Here is an 18,530-nt window from a genome sequence, read left to right as displayed (position 1 = left end):
TATGGATCTTGACACAGCATAACAAGTTTTGACTGAGAATAATGGCTAGGATGTTGTTTCTTCATGAGGAATCGAACGAGGCCGTGGGCGCGGCCTTTAAAATGGGCGTGGCGCGCACGGCTTGTTGTCGTATGACGTAGTCCATGACGTTGGCACGAGAGTAACGGGCGGATATTTTCAAAATGGAAGAAATTGCAAACTTTTGGAGGGGAACAAAATAATAATATTTAATTGCCCGTTGAGAAGCCATATAACGACTCGATGCACGCAGTTGGGGAAAAAATACGGATATATACCTACATGCATCTGCAAGACCGAACACAAGCAAGATGAGTGTTTCAATCGGCGATAAAATTGAGGTGAGTGGTAACAGAAGCTAACACCAGCCAGCTAACTTTAACTAACGTTACGCTAGAAGCTAATGTTAAAGTTGGTCAGCTAAGCTAGTCGAGGGCTGAACGGTGTTTAGCACTAAGTAAACTTTACAACATGTCATGGAAACATTTAATTCAGTGTATTTAATTGAAACGTATAAAATGTACAGTTGGCGAGCTAACGTTAAGTCGATCGCTACGGCAGAGCGTTAGCTTGCAGCCTGGTGCTTGAGTGTGTGAGCTCACCCTGCTCTCTGGGGACAAGTGTTGTTCCCTCTGCATCAGTATAACGTGCTGCTTGGAAACGGGCATAAGTGGTCCTCGGTAGCGGGAAGACAACCGGGATAATTAAAGGTTTTGGTTGGCCATATGACAGCGTCAGGTGTAGATGGCTTGTTTGTCAGTTAACGTTGCTGTGGGAGGATTTCCTATGTGTCCTGACGACCAAAAGCCCACACTTCTAAGGCTAACGACAGTATTTGGCTTGACTTATTACAGCCAACATGTCGCAGGCTAGAGGGACGATGTTTGATCAAGTTATTCACTATTTCTTTCAAAACATCTCCACTGAAATTCTAGTCAGTAAAGATGAAGAGAGAATTTTATCATCTGCTCAGGAGCTGAGGATTGAGGTATCATGCTTTACAGGCTCCTGTCTAACTGACGGGATCAAAATAGTATTATATTTTATTCAGAAATTATCCTCACAATCATATTTACATGATGAATTGAAGTGTATTGCTTGCAGACACCTTGATGTTTTTTTCTTCATTCTCATTTAGGATTTTAAAGTCCTCACCCTCCTTGGAAAGGGTTCCTTTGCTTGTGTTTACCGGGCAAAATCAGTGAAGACTGGTGTGGAGGTTGCAATCAAAACGGTAAGAATTCCTCACCCACCATTTGTTTGGTTTGTCAGTTGTACAGGGTGATTTTGGCTTACTTATTGTAATAAATGTGGGCACTTAAAAGTGGTAGATTTTTTAGATTTATACCCTCAAGCTGTTGCCATCCGCCAACAGCTGAAGTGTCAACGGGGACTGTTGGATTATTAGACCCTAACTCCCTCCCTGGGGCTCTTGTGGTCCCTAGACGCCCTACAGAATAGACCTGAAACAGATTGACTACTAACCACCAGACCAAAGTGCCAGCAGCACTGTACCACATTACTTGTCGCGCCTAGGGGCGGCAGGTGTGTAATTATCTCTATTGTTCCCCTCTGCAGATTGACAAAAAAGCAATGCACAAAGCTGGTATGGTCCAGCGTGTGATAAACGAAGTGGAGATTCAGTGCCGTTTGAAGCACCCTTCAATACTTGAGGTAAAATTGGTTGGACATCACTAATTCCCTGTGATTGTTTACAATTTGGTTGTGTTTATTGTTATTACAGCCTTTCAATTGGCTGATTTTCTGTAAAGTGTATTGTGACAGTTTTGTTGTGAAATGCACTTTGAATATAACCTGATATTTCTGTGTCGCCTAGGACAGTCCAATGAGTATTTCTAAACATGGAAAAACTCCAAAGCTACAGCTGTGCCTCATTTACACTGAAAATCTTTTGGCCAAACCATGAAAGAGTTTTCAGTCACATTTTCTTACACTATCCTCACTTTGACGACTCTATCAGTAATGCTGTGTTATTTTGTCTTCTTTTTTTGAAGCTGTACAACTACTTTGAAGACAGCAACTATGTGTACTTGGTGTTGGAGATGTGCCATAATGGAGAGATGAGCCGGTACCTCAAAGACCGGAAGACACCTTTCTCTGAGGATGAAGGTCAGTCATGATTTGTACTTGAAATAAAGTATTTGAATTTTGAAATTTGTTTTACTTCTTAGTAAACTAAATGTGAATTATGTTGTAGTAGATAAGCGTACACCTGCTTTGCGAGCCACCATCCCTGTCTTTTAAAATTTGTTGAATTGTTTTTGTTTCACAGCAAGGCATTTCATGCATCAAATAGTAAAAGGAATGCTGTATTTGCATACTCATGGCATCATGCATCGGGATCTGACCTTGTCAAACCTCCTGCTGACCAGCAACATGAACATAAAGATAGCTGACTTTGGCTTGGCCACTCAGCTCAAGCTCCCAAACGAAAAGCACTTCACCATGTGCGGGACACCCAACTACATCTCCCCGGAGGTGGCCACCCGCAGCGCCCATGGCCTGGAATCAGATGTCTGGTCACTGGGGTGCATGTTCTATGCCTTCCTGATGGGTCGCCCTCCGTTTGACACGGACACAGTCAAACACACACTCTCCAAAGTGGTTCTGGGGGAATATGAGATGCCCGGCCACGTTTCTCTAGAGGCTCAGGACCTGATCCACCAGCTGCTGCAGAAGGACCCCGCCCAGCGCCCCAGCCTGTCTACAGTGCTGGACCACCCGTTCATGACCGAGAGCCTGCTGGTCAGGACCAAGGAGCTGGGGCTAGGGGATGCAGGATCCATGGACAGCGGCATCGCCACAATCTCCACAGCCTGCACCTCCTCCACCTCAGCCAGCAGCAGTAACCGCCTCCAGAGGAGAACCAGGCACATGATAGGCTCTGCTTTGCCCAACCGCATGACACCCGTCCCAAGTCTTCCACGCCAGCCCAACGGCGCCTGTTTTGAGGATGGAGACCAGTGGCAGCAGCAGCCCGCTGACAGAGCTCACAGAGCGGGCAGGAGCAGGGCGGTTTATAGTGAAGAGAGCGGACAGCCCCACTCTCGCTACCTAAGGAGGGCTCACTCCTCAGACCGGTCCAGCTCTGCTGCACTGGGCCACGGGATGGGTCATGCTGAGCTGGGGAGATGCCACTCAGAAGAGACTCTAACTGGCTCAGGAAGACCAGTGTTCCCCATGTCATCCACTCCACATCCGTTCTCAGAGCATGGAAGGCTACCTTCGCCCCCCGTCAAACAATCAGCCAAGTAAAATATCTTTCAATTATGTTCTTTCATTCATTTTCAAATATTGTCTTTGACTAACTTTGACTGAGTGCAATTTGTCTGTTTTTTTTCAGCTCTGGGTTTTCATTATCCACACAAACTGTACATCCACCAAGCTTGCAGTTCCAAGACCCGGAGGAGGTTTCTAATTGGTTCAGTAAAGATGGTAAAGTCACTGTTCTGTTGTTTAATTAGCTGTGTGTGTGTGGTTGATTTCAGAATTATATAAATTTAAGCATTCAACTGATGCTCTTATCCAGAATGACTTGCAGTGAATGAGAAGGTAGGGGTTCAATGTCTTGCTTGAGGACACTTGAAGGGACACACCTGTTCATGGACTCAACCTTGGCTGTTGTGTGGATTGAACCTGGAATCTTGCCATGGGTTAGGCATCTTGATCTTGGTATGGGTTAGGCTGTCTAACCACTAGGCAACCCTGCCTCTAAAACAAATCTAACAAATGTTTTCTTTCCTTGCTCAGGTTCCGGCCCGAGGCCCACAGACAGCAGCGCTCACAGCAGCAGTGGGAGTTTCCATAGCGGCAGAGGGCCTTTAGGGGTTCACAACTCCTGGACAGACAAGCCACCGGGCCGAGGGACCAACCCTTACCACAACCAGCACCACCTGCACCACCCCCTTCCCCCCAGCCCCGACTCATACAGGGAGAATATACCTGGAGCCGAGTTCCAGCCTCCGCATGGCAGAGAGATGAAGCTGCCCTCAGCCAAGCACAGTATGGATAAGGAGAAGAAAACTCTCAGAGACGCAGCCCCACCTCTGTGCGCTTCCAGACTGAAACCTATCAGACAGAAGACCAAAAATGCTGTTGTAAGATGTTGCTCATGTTGTTATTATCTGCTGATAGGCTCTACTGCATTTCACTGTGCATGATTGGTTCATAAAAATGTTGGTCTCTAACCTCATATTGTTTTACGTTCTTGTCTGTCTTCAGGTGAGCATCCAGGACACGGGTGAAGTGTGTATGGAGCTGTTAAAGTGCCATGGCGGTCAAGAGAGGGTCAAAGAAGTCCTTCGGATATCCTGTGATGGTTCAATGGTGAGTTCCAGTAACTTCACCAGTCTGAATATCACTTACTAACTCCCCTTCTAAATCTGTTTGTACCTCTCTTGTAGTGGGTGGTATACCAGTATAATATAATGCAAACCTAATGGCATAATGCAGTCTGAATTGTAATAGTTACCACTCCTGTAAATCTCACCTTTTTATCCCATGTAGGTGACAATATACCAACCTAATGATGGAAAGGGTTTTCCTGTGCTGGACTGCCCCCCTGCCCCTCCAGAAGATATTCTGATTTGTAGCTACGAGGATCTGCCAGGTATGCTGTTGCACCACATCTGATAACTGCTGATACAAAATAATAAACAGTATCCTAGTAGATTTTTATTTTTGTGTCATTTATAGAGAAATATTGGAAGAAGTACCAGTATGCCTCCAAGTTTGTGCAGCTTGTGAAATCCAAGACTCCCAAAGTGACTCTTTACACCAAGTATGCCAAGTGCATGCTGATGGAGAACTCTCCCAACGCAGACCTGGAAGTTTGCTTTTATGACGGTGAGTCAGAGGTTGACACATTGTGATCCCACTGCACTGACCCTTTTCTGTCTGAATTTGTCTGCTTTCTTTACATATAATGCTTCATAAACATCATTTGACTCTGTGTTGACACAGGAGCAAAGACCCACAAGACGTCGGAGCTGGTGCGAGTGGTTGAGAAGAGCGGGAAGTCGTATACGGTGAAGGGCGAGGTGGGGCTGAGCGGCCTGAGCCCAGAGAGCAGGCTGTATGTGGAGCTGTCAGATGAGGGCCACAGCATGTGTCTGTCTCTGGAGGCTGCCATCATCGCAGAGGAGCAGCGCAGCACCAAGAACACTCCTTTCTTCCCCATAACTATTGGCAGGTGAGAGGAACTTGCTATCATTTGTATATTTTCAGTTCTCCTGTTTGGTCTTGTGTGGCTAATCTTAGTTCTGTGTATGTCTTCCCTCCTAGGAGACCTGCCAACCCAGACTCTCCATGCTCATCATCGCTGCCGCCCCACCCGGTGCCTGCTGATGCAGCCTCACCTCCCCAACCTCCACACATCACTCCTTCGGTGGGTGTCTCACAGCCTGACAGATGGACAGATGTATTTAGAGACTTTAACAGGTGGACTATGATTAGATATTTTTTTCCTGAAATCTCTTTTTATTTTAAATCATCAGATGATCTCATATGATGGATCAGATTTCACCTCGGCCAGCCTGAACAAGAAAAGCTCCCCAGTAAGACAGGACCTGTCGCACAGCGCCGGGAAAGTGGTTAAGTCGATATTCGTGCCCAACGTCGGATGGGCATCCCAGGTAATTGATAAATGCTTACCTTAATATTTTATAATCAGCTATAGAATCTTCTCTGGTGTCAGAAGGTTGAATATCAATGTGTTTGTGCCTGTGTGTCTGTAGCTGACCAGTGGAGAGGTGTGGGTGCAGTTCAACGACGGGTCTCAGCTGGTGGTGCAGGCAGGAGTTTCCTGCATCACCTACACATCTCCAGAGGGGCGGATCACCAGGTACACAACACTTTAAACACTAGTTCTGTCCTTCTGTTGCCTTGTGTGTAGATTAACTAACTATTTTATTAAAAAAAGTAGAGTGGGCAGTCTGCTCTCCTTCAGCATTTTATTGTTCAGACAGTAGTAGAGAGTAGAAAGTAGAGAGGGAGACACGGGAGACAAAGCTCTGCTCGACTATCTGTGGCACTAGCGCAAGAAACTCATGTTTCCAGCTGATGTGGTTATTCAAAATTAATTTGTATCCACGGTTTCCGTTACATTCATTTAGCTGTGGTGCGCCCCCACAGTTAGAAAAATGTAATAACCATGAAAAGTCACCATCTGGCCTCATCACTCAGGCCAATCCTCCCAAAATTACATGGACAATTACAGCACAATTGTCCATGTATCATAATAAAAATCCAAATAAAGAACCATTCTTGTGAACCTGAGTCTCAGATGCAAAATGACAACTCCACATCTAGAAAAAAATCCAGAGGAAACACTGCAATATTTTCACAACTTAGCACAATATACTTCAAAGCTGAACATTTCCAGATCCTTCTGATGCATTTGTTAGCAGAGTTGCAGTTGTGACAGGCCCCAGGGCCCAGTTGCTCACATGGATCTGCCCGTCTTCCTGACAGGTATAAGGAGAACGAGAAGTTGCCAGAGCACGTGAAGGAAAAGCTTCACTGTCTCTCCACCATCTTGGGACTCTTGGCCAACCCGGCAGCTCATCGCCTACACCAACCTCATTAACACTTCCTGGTTAACGCATCCCAGCACCGCAGAGGCCTGGCAGGGAACAGAAAGTAGCATTATAGGCTTTGTACTGTCTTGTCTTGCATCAAGTGTTGCTGTAAATATAGCTCTTTTTTTTTACATGTACAGAAGACTAAGATTATGAAAAGATATATTTTATTTTATTAAGTGCCCCTTTTGTACAATTCAGATAAGTTTGTATGTGTCTGTCATGTTTTTACTGTGTTTATCTCAAACTGTCTCCTCTATGAAATGTCGGATGCATAAAAGCTGAGGCAATAAACATCTGCAGGCTGGGGTGAGAATTGTTGCACTTTATTTTGCTGTCTTCTCTTTGCACTTGATATATTCATGGATAACCACAATGAATCTTTGTAGAAAGGAATTAAAGTATTTAGAGCTACTTTATGGTTTCAGTATACAATATTGATAAACAAACGGCCTTTTACTGTCATGAGAATAGCAGTCTACCACATGCAGAACATCAGGAAAACCTAATTATAAAATGTATTTATAAATCAGTCTGGGTTATATGCCAGTGCTGGCAATAACATCAGTTGAATTTATTTTTAAGATGCCTTCTGGTCCCTCTGAGGAATGAGGCAAGTCTTTGTGGGCTGGTAATCAATTTACAGTGTAGATGAATGTTGTCAGAATGTATTGTGTGCAATATAGAAACACAATTGTAGCATATTGCATCTGAATCACTATAATTAGTGCTGACCTGAGTAAACACTGGAAATGGCAGCAGTTGTCCACAAGTTATCATTTAGAAAAGCAGGGCTGAATTAATAAAAACAGCCAGGTAAGGTTTCACATATTTGTTTATTTTGCCCTCTTGGTTTGGCCATTTAATTAAAAAAAGGTCACAAAATTGTGGATTGATTCCTTTTCCTTACAGAACTGATACAAAACAACATACTGTACGGATGTAGGCCTATGCATATATTATATACATACACATGTACTGTATAATATCCAAGTAAACATTCAGGTGGAAGCCAGGAGCATGATGACACTGTCTGGGTTGCAGAAATGACCAAGGGTAGGGTTAACCATTTATTTCCCATTTAGAAGCACAATAAAGAACACAACATGGGACATACAGTATAGTGGTGTACACAGATATCAGTCTGAAATACACAGGGACACACCCTCCTCTTGGTCCCTATTGCTAGGTGAGGAGCCACCTAGATCGGGGGGAAAAGGGATGTGACAGGATTCTCCCAACTCTGCTGCCTACAGGGACACCTTCACATTTTGAACTGGAGCCACTGTTGCTTCAGTAGACACTTGTCATATCGTTAGGAAATTCAATTTCCCTAAAAATATTTTGCCAACAAAGGACACCTTACTGAAACCAAAGAGCAGTGGAGCATTGAAACCAATGTTCTCCCAATGTTAAAACACCATGTTTAGGTAAATTGTTACCCAGTTATGGAAACATTAACACAACGTGACAAGTGTCTACTGATGGATCAGCTAATTTTCAGAATGTGAATGGTATTCCTCCCATATGTGTCCCAAAGAGATGCTGGTGAAATGGCTGCAGCAACACGGTTATGCACTATCACAGGGCAAGTGGATACAAGCAGACAGTCGGTTCAGCTCCCCAGCCAAACCTCCAACACTGATGGAAGAAATAAAACAGAATGTGCTCTCTGGGACAAGAGAAGAAGAAGCGGGGTCAGGAGAATCCCAGAAACCTGTTTCTACTGAGCTGGCAGGCTGGCACTCGTTCCCACTAGATGCTAGGGGGAGACAACAGTATCAACCACAAGCTCGTTTGTCCCCTTGACACCACCTAAGATGGTTTCGTCATACAACTGGACCCAGCATTTCACTATCCCTCTGACAAATATCCACTGTTTGTTCAAAACATTGCGTGCTTTCTTTTATATAAAACATTTTTTCCCCATAAAATCTCAATAAAATAAAGTTGCTCTTAGTAGATGTCAGGACAAAGATATTAACAAAATAGGAGTAAAAAAGATCTCACAGTGAACACTGGGAACAAGAGTTGGGACCCCCCCCCCCTCCCCTCAATCATTTTAACATGTGACACAATAACGGACACAAATACAGCAGCTGGAACAGAAGATAGGTCAGGGAATTAAGCTTGAAGCGGATGCACTGACAGGACTATGGGTTGCTTCATTAACTGCATTTCATAAGAGTCAAGCGGTGCTATACGTCAGTGTGAAATTAGATCTGGCGAGAGAGAGGCAATAAGGCCAAACAAATCCCTTAACGATCAAGAATTGTCATTTACTCATTTCATGGTAGCAAAAATAATTAATACCCATTTAGGTGAATATACAAATACTTATTTTACATAAATTTTAGCGGAATAAATGATTTTAATCATCTAACAACCTGAATGCCCAGAGTTTCAAAGTGAAAGAGTAATGATTGGGAGAAGAGACAGTTCCGCATGCAGATTAAGTTACAGACTAGAACAGCCCCAAGTCTGTTATTAAGGTCATGTTCGCTTCAAAAGGAGTAGTTTGCTCACATTACAAATCTAAGCACTGAAGACGTGTGGAGAGTCTGTTTAGAGAGACGGCAAACCGGTGAAGTAACGTGAAGTTAAGTGAGCGAAGCGTCTCACCGAGCGCTGGAATTCAGAAATCATGGAATTCTTTGAAAACACCCACATACACGAAAACGGAATGTGATCCTCGCCTTTCTGCGCCGGAGCGACTCAAACCAGGATCTAATTGAAAAACAAGGACACGGTTTGTTTGTATGAACACTAAACACCTGCACAAACCTAGCCGGCATCTGACATACAACACTCAAAAGGCCTATAAACATTGGTTCAAGAACAGTCATAAAAAAAAAAAAAAAAACTTGGTCACATGATCAAGGAGATTCATCTTTTCTTTTTTAAACCGGTGACAAATGTTTATATCAGCTGTGATGTGGTTTCTTATGAACAGCCTTGCACTATACTTATAACAAAGTCAAAGTTGATGGCACGCGGAAAAGTAAACAGCTTACCACTTTGTTGGAACTAACACAACCCAAAGCTATGTCGCTCGTCATTCATGTACAGAATCGTTGTGTCCTCTGCGGTCACAGCAGCCCCAGACCTCGTCTTCCCCTTACTTTGTACAGAGGAGTGAGTGGTATTGACCAGAATACAAACACACACCACTGGCACGGTCCAGAGTAATGGGATTGTGCCTGTTTGTGTGTGTTTGTGTGTGTGTGTGTGTGTGTGGTACGAGGGTTGATTAATTGCACATCTTTCTCCAGTCCTGACACGGCCATTCCCCCTCAACTACCTCATCTGGACCCTTTCATTACAGAGAATTCACACAGAGAGAAACAAAAAAAAAAAAATCAGCAATTAGGCAAAGTTCCCAAAAGTTCACATTACAGTACTGTTAAGTCTTAGACAAAACGAAAAATACAAAAAGGCAGAGAGAAAAAGCTGACACCCAATCACCATCATCTTCAATATCTACATAGGAAAAGGTTTGTTTTTTTGATTAGATATATTATCGTCATTAACATCATAATTATTATGATTATTATTCATTAATATTGTCACCGTTATCATCCGTTTTTGTTCAGGGACAGAACGGAGCGGGGGGCGGGGATCAGTCACTGGGATGACGCCTTGGTGGCTATCGTGGAGACACAGTGCTGCTGGAAGTTGGGGGACATGGCCGAGTTGCAGCCCAGTCTCTGGCGCGGGCCCTTCAGGCCTCCGTCGCCCTCTACGATCCAGGGGCTGCCGCCGGCCTCCTTCCCCAGCATGCTGCAGCAACCCGGGGCCGGCGGGGCAGGGTTGGGTACCATGCTGCTGGGGGTCTGCGCGCTCACCAGGCCTTTGGGCGGCTCACTGGCGGGGGCGTAGTCGGCGCTGTGGGTCTGAAGCACGGTGGTGATGTGGTTCAGGAGGTCGTTGAAGAACTCCGGGACGCCCTCATAACCTGGGAGCGCGGGAGGACACAGTGAGACCGACTGTTCAGGTTGTAACTCTAATGCAGAGCTCAGAATTACACAGGTCAGTAATGAATAGCAAAGTGTAAATGACACGGAACAAAGGAGAGGCATCTGCTTTTGTTGAACTGGTTGCACAATAGGATGACATCACTACATCTCTCCAGTTTTTATAGGGTGGCACCAGAGACAGAGTGCAACCTGAGAACCATGTCACCATAGCAACAAGCCCCTATCGAGAGTGAAGCTTGCTTAACTCTCCTCTAAACATGCTGATAACATGAGCAACAACGTCTCTTGGTAAAAACTCATTCAGTCAATCTCTATGATAACATACAGTATATGCTCAAGTTGTGTGTGGCAGAACTCTCAGTACAAGCCACACCTGTGGAGAGGCTGCACCTACCAGGGAATGCATTGATGTCAATCACAGCGTGTTGGCCTGTTTGGTTGTTGATAATGACATCAATGCCAAACAGGGACACACCCAGTGACTGCCGCAAGGACCTGGACAATTCTCTGATGACATCATCACTAGGTGGCTGAGAGACTCCTTCCACATTCTCTCTCTGTGGGAGAGATATTACCAAAATTTTTTTTTAGAATATCAACCATATACCGCATTATAAAATTAAATGGGGTTACAGTCAGTGGTATTATAGTCATAGGTTTACTGCCACATGTCAGTGTTTTGGACGTACCGAGGTCAGATCTGAGGAGGACTCTGGCTTGGACACATTGTGACTGTTGAAGAAAATGGATTTCCTGTCTGAAAAGGAAACAAAGTGAAAAAAGGTCAAGCAGGATTTCATAGAGCTTTTACCTACACTTGTAGGTGCTTTCCCAAAATGAATAGTTATCAGTGAGCACTTGCCACCTCAGGCACTAGGGGGCAGCAAAGCCTGATCTGTACCTCAACTGGTTACTTGGTGTGTCACGGCAAAGGGGCATTACAAAATTCATGGCTCAATTTATTAAGATTTAAATTTAACACCTGGCCTGAAGGACCGGAAACTTCAGCCCAAACCAAACTCGAGTATTATCTTAAGCCTTTTTGATTTAACCTCCTAACACATTGATGAACAGGATGTATGAATGTGTATGGATTCATATTACTAAAAATGAATCCATACACACAATGAGTATGGATATGAATTCATACTACTAAAAATGATTTGCACATGCTTCTATAATACTGTAGTAAATCACTAGTCATCTGTGTCAGTCATACCCATGTCATGTGACTGCTAGCCAAGCAGGAAAATAACACACAGCTTAAGTTTCATTTGTATGTCAGCCAAGGGCTTTTCTTCAAACCAGATGCCAAATGTGAAGATTGATTGCTAAATTTATTGCTCCTTTGTTCTTTACTATTATTTGTAATGATTAACATTAGAGAGAAGCGAGAGGGTGGGGAATGGAGGGGAAAAGTTAATTCCACCACTGTCCAAATAAATATGTCCCTAGGCTCTGAGAGCCTGATGAAGTGCTACACAGACGGACGTCATCTTCATTCCCAGGCCTGCTGAACAAAACACTAGGCACAGTTCACGCCAGATGGAAGCATGGGTGGGGGGACAAGATGGTAGCTTATTTATTTATTTATGACAACAGACCCTCTTTCACACAACTAAGGTGGCCATTTTTAAAGTTCTGTCTTTACACAAATACCACACCTAACCTCTCTCTATCTTGGGCAGGTGGTGGAACAGGTCGGGGCTTTCAAATACCTGGGCACGAAGTTAGACAACCTCCTGTCTTTCTCCCAACACGCTGACTCAGTGTACAAGAAGGCCCAGCAGCACCTGCTCCTGCTGAGGAAGCTCTGGAGTTTTAACGTCAGGAAAGACATTTTAACAGCTGTCTACAAATCATTCATTGAATCTGTTCTCACCTTCAACATCACGTCCTGGTATGACTCCCTCTCCATAAAAAAACAAATCAAAACTTTCCAGGATCATCAAGCAAGCATCAAGCAGCAAGTTGAGGGTTCAAACCTTTTTTCGCTTCACAGAAGGAAGCAGCTCAATCGGCCAAAATTAAAGCCGCTAGCAGCAACGAGCAGGTTTCAGGCTACACAAAGGTGAGCAAAGTCACTTCAGCTAGTTTAATTCTGTTTAAAGAAGGAGTGAGACCAGTCACACACTTGTTTCATCATGACAAAGCCTGCAGCATTTCAATAATTGCGCACTCAAAGTTCCAGCATTCATCCCCCCTCCATCGGATTTGAATCAAACTTGGTGTGTATGTTCAGAAGATAGCGCAGGACGTCTCCAGTGAGTTTAATCAGGATTGCTCAAAGGCATCTTGAGTTAGGAGCAAATATGTGACACCATTCCCCCTATGAGTCAGGCTCAAAATGCTTCCCAAACCAAGATTTATGATGATCGGACAAATGGTTAATGAGTTATGGCCAATATTTGCTAAGCCCCGCCCTTTGTGAAGATAATTTTGGTTGATGGCGGCCATTTTCCCCCCCGATAGATCTTGCTCATTTTTAATAGAAATGTGTATGGCAGTCCCCCAAGGCTGTATACCAAATTTGGTGTTGACAACGTCAAAATCCAAAAAGTAGATCACTTTACGGTCACATTACTGTTTTTCACATTATGCAAATTAGTATTATTATTTGTAGAGCACATTGAGCTGGACTTGTGTGTCAAATTTCAAGTCAATCGGACTTACGGTGTGAGGGGCGTGGCCTTTCTAAAATTGCATTTTTGGGCCTTAGTTACAGCGCCACCATCTGGCCGATTGGGCTCATATTTCTTGGGAAGCATTTGCACATCATTTCCAGTTATTGGGCCAAGTTTCATGGTTTTCACTCATTCCAGCTCACGGCAATTTGAGCCGCGGCAGAAGACAAATAATAATAAACCGGCACAAACTTAGAAGGGTTCTACCCCTTCGGGGTTTGAACTCTAATAACCGGCACCCTCCAGCCCCAACAATCAGAACTCTGCACACTGTCAGTCAGAAGAAAAGCCACTCTCATAGCACAAGACCATTCTCATCCCCTCCACAAGACATTTCAAATATTCTCATCAGGCCGCCGTTACAAAGTCCCCCTGGCCAAAATGAACACTTATAAGAACTCCCATCGGTATTTTAAACAAACAATGAAAGACATTGACATTTGCATGTTGCCACATGAACTTTTACTTACTTTTACCTCTAATCTTATGTATGTTTATTTGTTTTTATGTGGTATGTCTTTTTTTCCTTTTTTACAAGCCACGTCAAAGATAATTTTCTGTCATGCTTGTGATAGACAATAAAGTTTCTGAATCTTCAGACCTCACTCATTCATCTAGTCTTTCCCTCCACTTATTGGATACAAAATACAATGTATATCTGTAGGCTGAGGAGAACGATGACAAGTTGCAAGAATGGGTAGACGACAGGTGTAGGTGTGATGCTGTGGTACATTGCTTTATGTGTCTGACACGGGGCTTGTTATTTTGCCGTGCAACTTGTCGTTCTGGGCTCAGAAGAATTGGCCCAGTTCTCTTTGCAGTGCGACACAAAGTAGACAGTTGCACTGACGGTGAAACTGGTTTGCATGAGGGCTACTACTGTACTACATGCAAATAGTGGAGAGCTTTGTATCAGAGGACAACCCCGTAGTTATAGCTGTGTCCTGTGTAATGCTTGTGACATGTTAGTATGCAGAAACAAAACTCCTCCTGTTTTTCCTAAACATGGACAGCATGTACCAACTGGACGAAACTCAACTGCACTCTACTGCACCCTTTTAAAGGGTGAATAGGTCCAATCATGGGGACTATAAAAAGATTTTATGAGGTCTTTTATTGGGTACTTTGGAGAAGTTGTGTGTCTTGTACAGTCTGGCCAGTGTGGTTGTAAACAGCCCTTGGACTCCCCTCTCTCTCTCTCTCTCTCTCTCTCTCTTTGTCTCCCTTTCTCCCTCTCTCTCTCTCTCCTCACCTGCCGGTCCAGCAGGGAAGTTCTTCAGGGAAGGTCTCTCCACCACGGTGTAGGACTCCCCCACCACAAACACCTTGTAGAGCACTGCGTTGTGGTTGATGAAGCTCTGGATCACACAAGGAGGCTTCACGTCCTTCAGGTCCTCTTCACTGAAGATGATGGCCATCTGTGGACAGGAGGACGCAACTGCTGCTTAAAACTTGTATTATTGCAACTCTTAAGTTTCCAGCATTTCCCCCTGATACTTTTAGCACGATCACAAAGAAAAATAATGAAAATAACTCAAACCAAATGTCACCTTTCAATCACTTGTTAAAACCTAACTTGGTTCAATGCTGGAGGAATGATGACTATTTGGCCATACTGACAGGAGGGTATTGATTTCAGCTGGCAAACAAAGACACATCAGGCACAGCACTTTATTTGATTTTGCTGTTTGGAGTCGAGTTAAATGACAACCCAGTAACAAGACAAGTGTTACTGCTTACACAGAGCAAACCAAGGAGGGTGTGAGTGACCTCTGAGCCCAGTGGCCTCTTACCTCGTGGGAGTTGGTTCCGTGGGCCACCCGTGTTTTGCAAACTAAGAGAGAAATTAGACAAGGACAAACAGGCTGAGAATATAGTGAGGAAACCCAACTTCCCCAATGCTGAAAAGCAGTAATGACATGGCAGCAGGGGAACAAAACAGCTCCCACTAAGGCCTTTGTTATGCTTTGACTCTGACCACAATTTAAAGAACCAATTGCACCAATATCCAGACACTGGGTTGGTGCTTAGGCAAGTAGTAGTACTTAGTAGTGGGTAGGCAGTGCATGACAAGTAGGGACAAGTGTCAATCTGTAAGTGGTCAATGACTAGAACATGAGATTTTCCACACCAAAGGATGCCATAGTACAGTTAGTGGTTTAAAGGTACAAAGTAAGGTATAAACAATATATATGGGAGCATATCCAGAAGATAAAGGGGTTGAAGGACTTACTGAAGGGGAATGTGAGTCCGTGCTTCGTGATCTGCTCCAGTGTATCTGGGCCGCACTCTGTGTTCAGGACCATGAATGGAGGAGAGCAAATCCTCTCATCTAATAAAAAGAGAAGTAAAGATGGCAGAGGGGATTTGTAGGTTTAAGAGAAGAAGGGGGTCAAGATTTGTAACGTCATCAGTAGACAAAGCCTGGAGCTGCTCCTTAGGCAAGCAATAGGAATCTGACTTTGTAGACACTTCCTTTTCAGGGAGATGGGTACAATGTCTGGTTCAGAACAGGTATCACTACTATTTTTGTAAAATAAAGCTAATTTTCGTGTCAAGTATCAAATTTTCTACAAGCTCACATAATCAGCTCTCAATTCATTGTCAGTGTGATAGTTTAGAGTCACAGATTAGTGTTGGCTCTCCGGTGTCAGGCTTTAGTTGTTTATATTCCTGAATACTGTTTCAACTGTCAACTGTTCAGTCTATTCCTCCTGTTACCATCCACAGCCTACTTTGAAAAAACAAATGACAGGCAGCACACCCAATTGATGTCTGAGCAAAGATAACCAAAGACCTGTTTCACACACACCTTGTTTAACGTCACTGGGCTATATGGCTTTATTTCCCTTTCATCCCTGTGACAGGATTAGACAACAAACAGAGCATACACAGCACAGAGGCCATCTGAGGCAAGGCCCGGCAGGACGAATGTCTCCTGTTCAAATAAATAAAGCAGGAAGCTACCAGGCCTGTCTGCTCCTCCCAGGCAACACACACATACACACGCGCACTCACACGTGAACATGGTGAAATACAGGAAGACACACGATATCACGGGAAACTACAGACAAGTCAAAGCAGCTCAAGACATCAAATAAAGCTGCCTGACAGACAGACACCTGTACTAATCCTGTGATAGCTCAAGAATAGTCCTATGGCTCAACAAGACAGGTGCATTAACACAAGAGTCAGCATCGAAGACCAAGGAGTGCTGTTGATTAAACGCAGCTGGGGCCAAGACAAACATTCTGCCTAATTGACAGTTTTTTGTTGTCTATCTCATGTTTTGACATCACGTCCTGTAGCGGCGGGTTGGTCAATTCTTTTGATAAGACAAGACTTCCTCTGCGAGGCTCTGCCAGCACAGGAAATAATAGACAAACATCCTGCAGCTCCATCATACTTTACCACATCAGGACCCGCTGCGGGTCTATATTAATGTTCTGGCTTCTGCAATTTCCCCTCTACAATAGGTACATGGGGTGATAAGGCAGCTGGTTTGAGATATCACCGCAGGAAATCAGTGAGGGGGCCAAACCAAGAGCTGGCAAATTGCTAATGACAAAAACACAATAGAAACACGCCGGTGTTTGTGTTCTGTCGGCCTCAGCAGCGGCAGGCCTCTCTCACACACTAAGTGCTGAGGTCAGGAGAATCTCATTTGCCTACATTAACTCCAGTGCTGAGTGTTGAACTCTGGCCATACACTGGGCCCCACAGACATCTACTGCTCCCGGCCAGAGTGGCTGCACCGCGCATACACACAATAAGTTAATGCTCTGGGCCAAGCCCTACTGTGAAAGCTGATGCAAGAGGTGAGGGGGGATTTCGTAAAGCCCAGAAGTCACCAGAGAAACTTATTAAAGTCACACTGAAATGAAAAATGAGTTTTTACCATACACCTATTTGACAATTTATGCAAAAAATGCAAAAAATAATAATTTTATCATATTTTTATATCAAACTCTCATTACTTTTACTTTCTGAAAAAACACAAAATCTTTATTGGTGACTACATTAAAATTTTAACCAATAAAACCATCACAGATTTTTGAAAAGTCTCGGCCCTCTGCCCCTCCCATCAAATAAAACTTTCTTTCTCTCCATAACTGATATCCCATTGGTTTACACTTTTTAATGATCCCTCCTTGCGTTATGTCACCCCAACATCCTGTTTCAACAGGAAATACATCACATTAAGGAAGCAAGACGCCGTTTCATTCTGACTTTAATTGTCATCAAGCTGTGGACCAGCTTTCAGTTTTGTCGGCTCTGCTGAAAACAAAAAAACAAAAAACACTGAATCCCTACCAGCTCCAGGACTGCTGTTCTGTAGCTGACCCTGTGCTTTGACCTCTATGTGGAGGGGAGCAAGTGAAAAAACAATTCCCTATGGAAACTAATAATGTGTCATATTTTTATCATCATTAACAAAGCAGCGCAGAAAACTCCTTCACTCACATGAAAGGCAGAGAACAACTCCACGAAGGAATAGATCCTCACCCTCAAAGCAAGCCAAGACAGATCTGACATAGTTCAAATTTTCCTGTTTTTGCAATAGGATAGACAAGCAGAGAACACTGCTGTACTCTGTCGCAAGCAGACTCTGATTCTGTGCTCCATTACTTTAATTTCCTCGTGCAGCTGGGCCGGTTCCAGTGTTAGCTCTGTAGCCAGTGAGTTTGGGGAATATGGTTAACCCATCACTCATCTCTGTCTGCACTGACTACAACCACTTGTCACACTGCTGTTGTTTTACCAGGACAGGAATAGCAGCTTAATGTCTTTCAGTAAATAACTTGGAGGGGAAAATATCCCCATTACATCATGAACTCTCAAAGACTGATGAATTTTAACTTTGTCAAACAAAAACCATCAACAGACTTAAACCTTGTCAGATGATAAATATCCAAAGGTCCAAGTTAAGGATTTATAATAAAGAGAGTGGCCAAAGAGAGGCCAAGTTTGCCTTAGTGTCCATGCTTGGCTCTGGTCGACTGTGACGCTTTGGGGATGGGGTGGGATGGTGGGGGGGATCAATCTCCGGCTCTGTCTAAACACTGCAGGCTCTCAGCAGACCCAGCGGAGCCGAGGACAACGTTTATGGGACTCCTCGTTGAATTTTTTTTAGCTCATTATCCAATTTGGTTGCTTTTGTTACTCAACTTTTTTTTATCTCATCAGCACATCTGTTATGTTTTCCATTTGTCCATTCTGTGTTATAATTTTGATGTGTGCAAATAAATAAA

General features: G+C 43.9%; 2 protein-coding genes across 2 annotated transcripts in view; one reads left to right on the top strand and one right to left on the bottom strand.

Annotated features, from left to right (window-relative positions):
- The first annotated feature begins 243 nt into the window (after nucleotides 1-243).
- plk4 (polo-like kinase 4 (Drosophila)) lies at nucleotides 244-6,879 on the top strand. Its single transcript, XM_071527769.1, has 15 exons — nucleotides 244-359; nucleotides 1,157-1,252; nucleotides 1,597-1,692; nucleotides 2,034-2,148; nucleotides 2,312-3,290; nucleotides 3,383-3,474; nucleotides 3,790-4,136; nucleotides 4,261-4,365; nucleotides 4,546-4,648; nucleotides 4,735-4,884; nucleotides 5,002-5,230; nucleotides 5,323-5,425; nucleotides 5,535-5,672; nucleotides 5,775-5,881; nucleotides 6,511-6,879. The coding sequence occupies exons 1-15, from the start codon at nucleotides 330-332 to the stop codon at nucleotides 6,623-6,625; spliced, it is 2,805 nt and encodes a 934-aa protein (XP_071383870.1). The 5' UTR covers nucleotides 244-329; the 3' UTR covers nucleotides 6,626-6,879.
- Nucleotides 6,880-7,441: 562 nt separating this feature from the next.
- itpk1b (inositol-tetrakisphosphate 1-kinase b) overlaps nucleotides 7,442-18,530 on the bottom strand; it is a 30,487-nt gene continuing 19,398 nt past the window's right edge. The window contains exons 5-10 of the mRNA XM_071527772.1: nucleotides 15,512-15,610; nucleotides 15,072-15,112; nucleotides 14,531-14,696; nucleotides 11,284-11,351; nucleotides 10,989-11,151; nucleotides 7,442-10,572 (exon numbers count right to left, since the gene is read on the bottom strand). Coding sequence (XP_071383873.1) covers nucleotides 10,241-10,572; nucleotides 10,989-11,151; nucleotides 11,284-11,351; nucleotides 14,531-14,696; nucleotides 15,072-15,112; nucleotides 15,512-15,610 — 869 coding nt within the window. The 3' untranslated portion in view covers nucleotides 7,442-10,240. The remainder of the gene's footprint in view (nucleotides 10,573-10,988; nucleotides 11,152-11,283; nucleotides 11,352-14,530; nucleotides 14,697-15,071; nucleotides 15,113-15,511; nucleotides 15,611-18,530) is intronic.

Source organism: Centroberyx affinis, unplaced genomic scaffold (genome assembly GCF_046629955.1).
Source record: "Centroberyx affinis isolate AG114_WGS23_722 - 3 ecotype Tasmania unplaced genomic scaffold, CSIRO-AGI_Caff_v1 ptg001575l_1, whole genome shotgun sequence".
Taxonomy (NCBI): Eukaryota; Metazoa; Chordata; class Actinopteri; order Beryciformes; family Berycidae; genus Centroberyx; species Centroberyx affinis.
This window is presented reverse-complemented; position numbering and strand designations above follow the sequence as displayed.

Excerpts from the sequence above, each read along its gene's own strand:
- plk4 (XM_071527769.1), top strand. The coding sequence starts at position 330 with ATGAGTGTTTCAATCGGCGATAAAATTGAG. Across the intron at positions 1,253-1,596 it reads TGGAGGTTGCAATCAAAACG|ATTGACAAAAAAGCAATGCA; the intron begins GTAAGAATTCCT and ends TCCCCTCTGCAG. Across the intron at positions 2,149-2,311 it reads ACCTTTCTCTGAGGATGAAG|CAAGGCATTTCATGCATCAA; the intron begins GTCAGTCATGAT and ends TTTGTTTCACAG.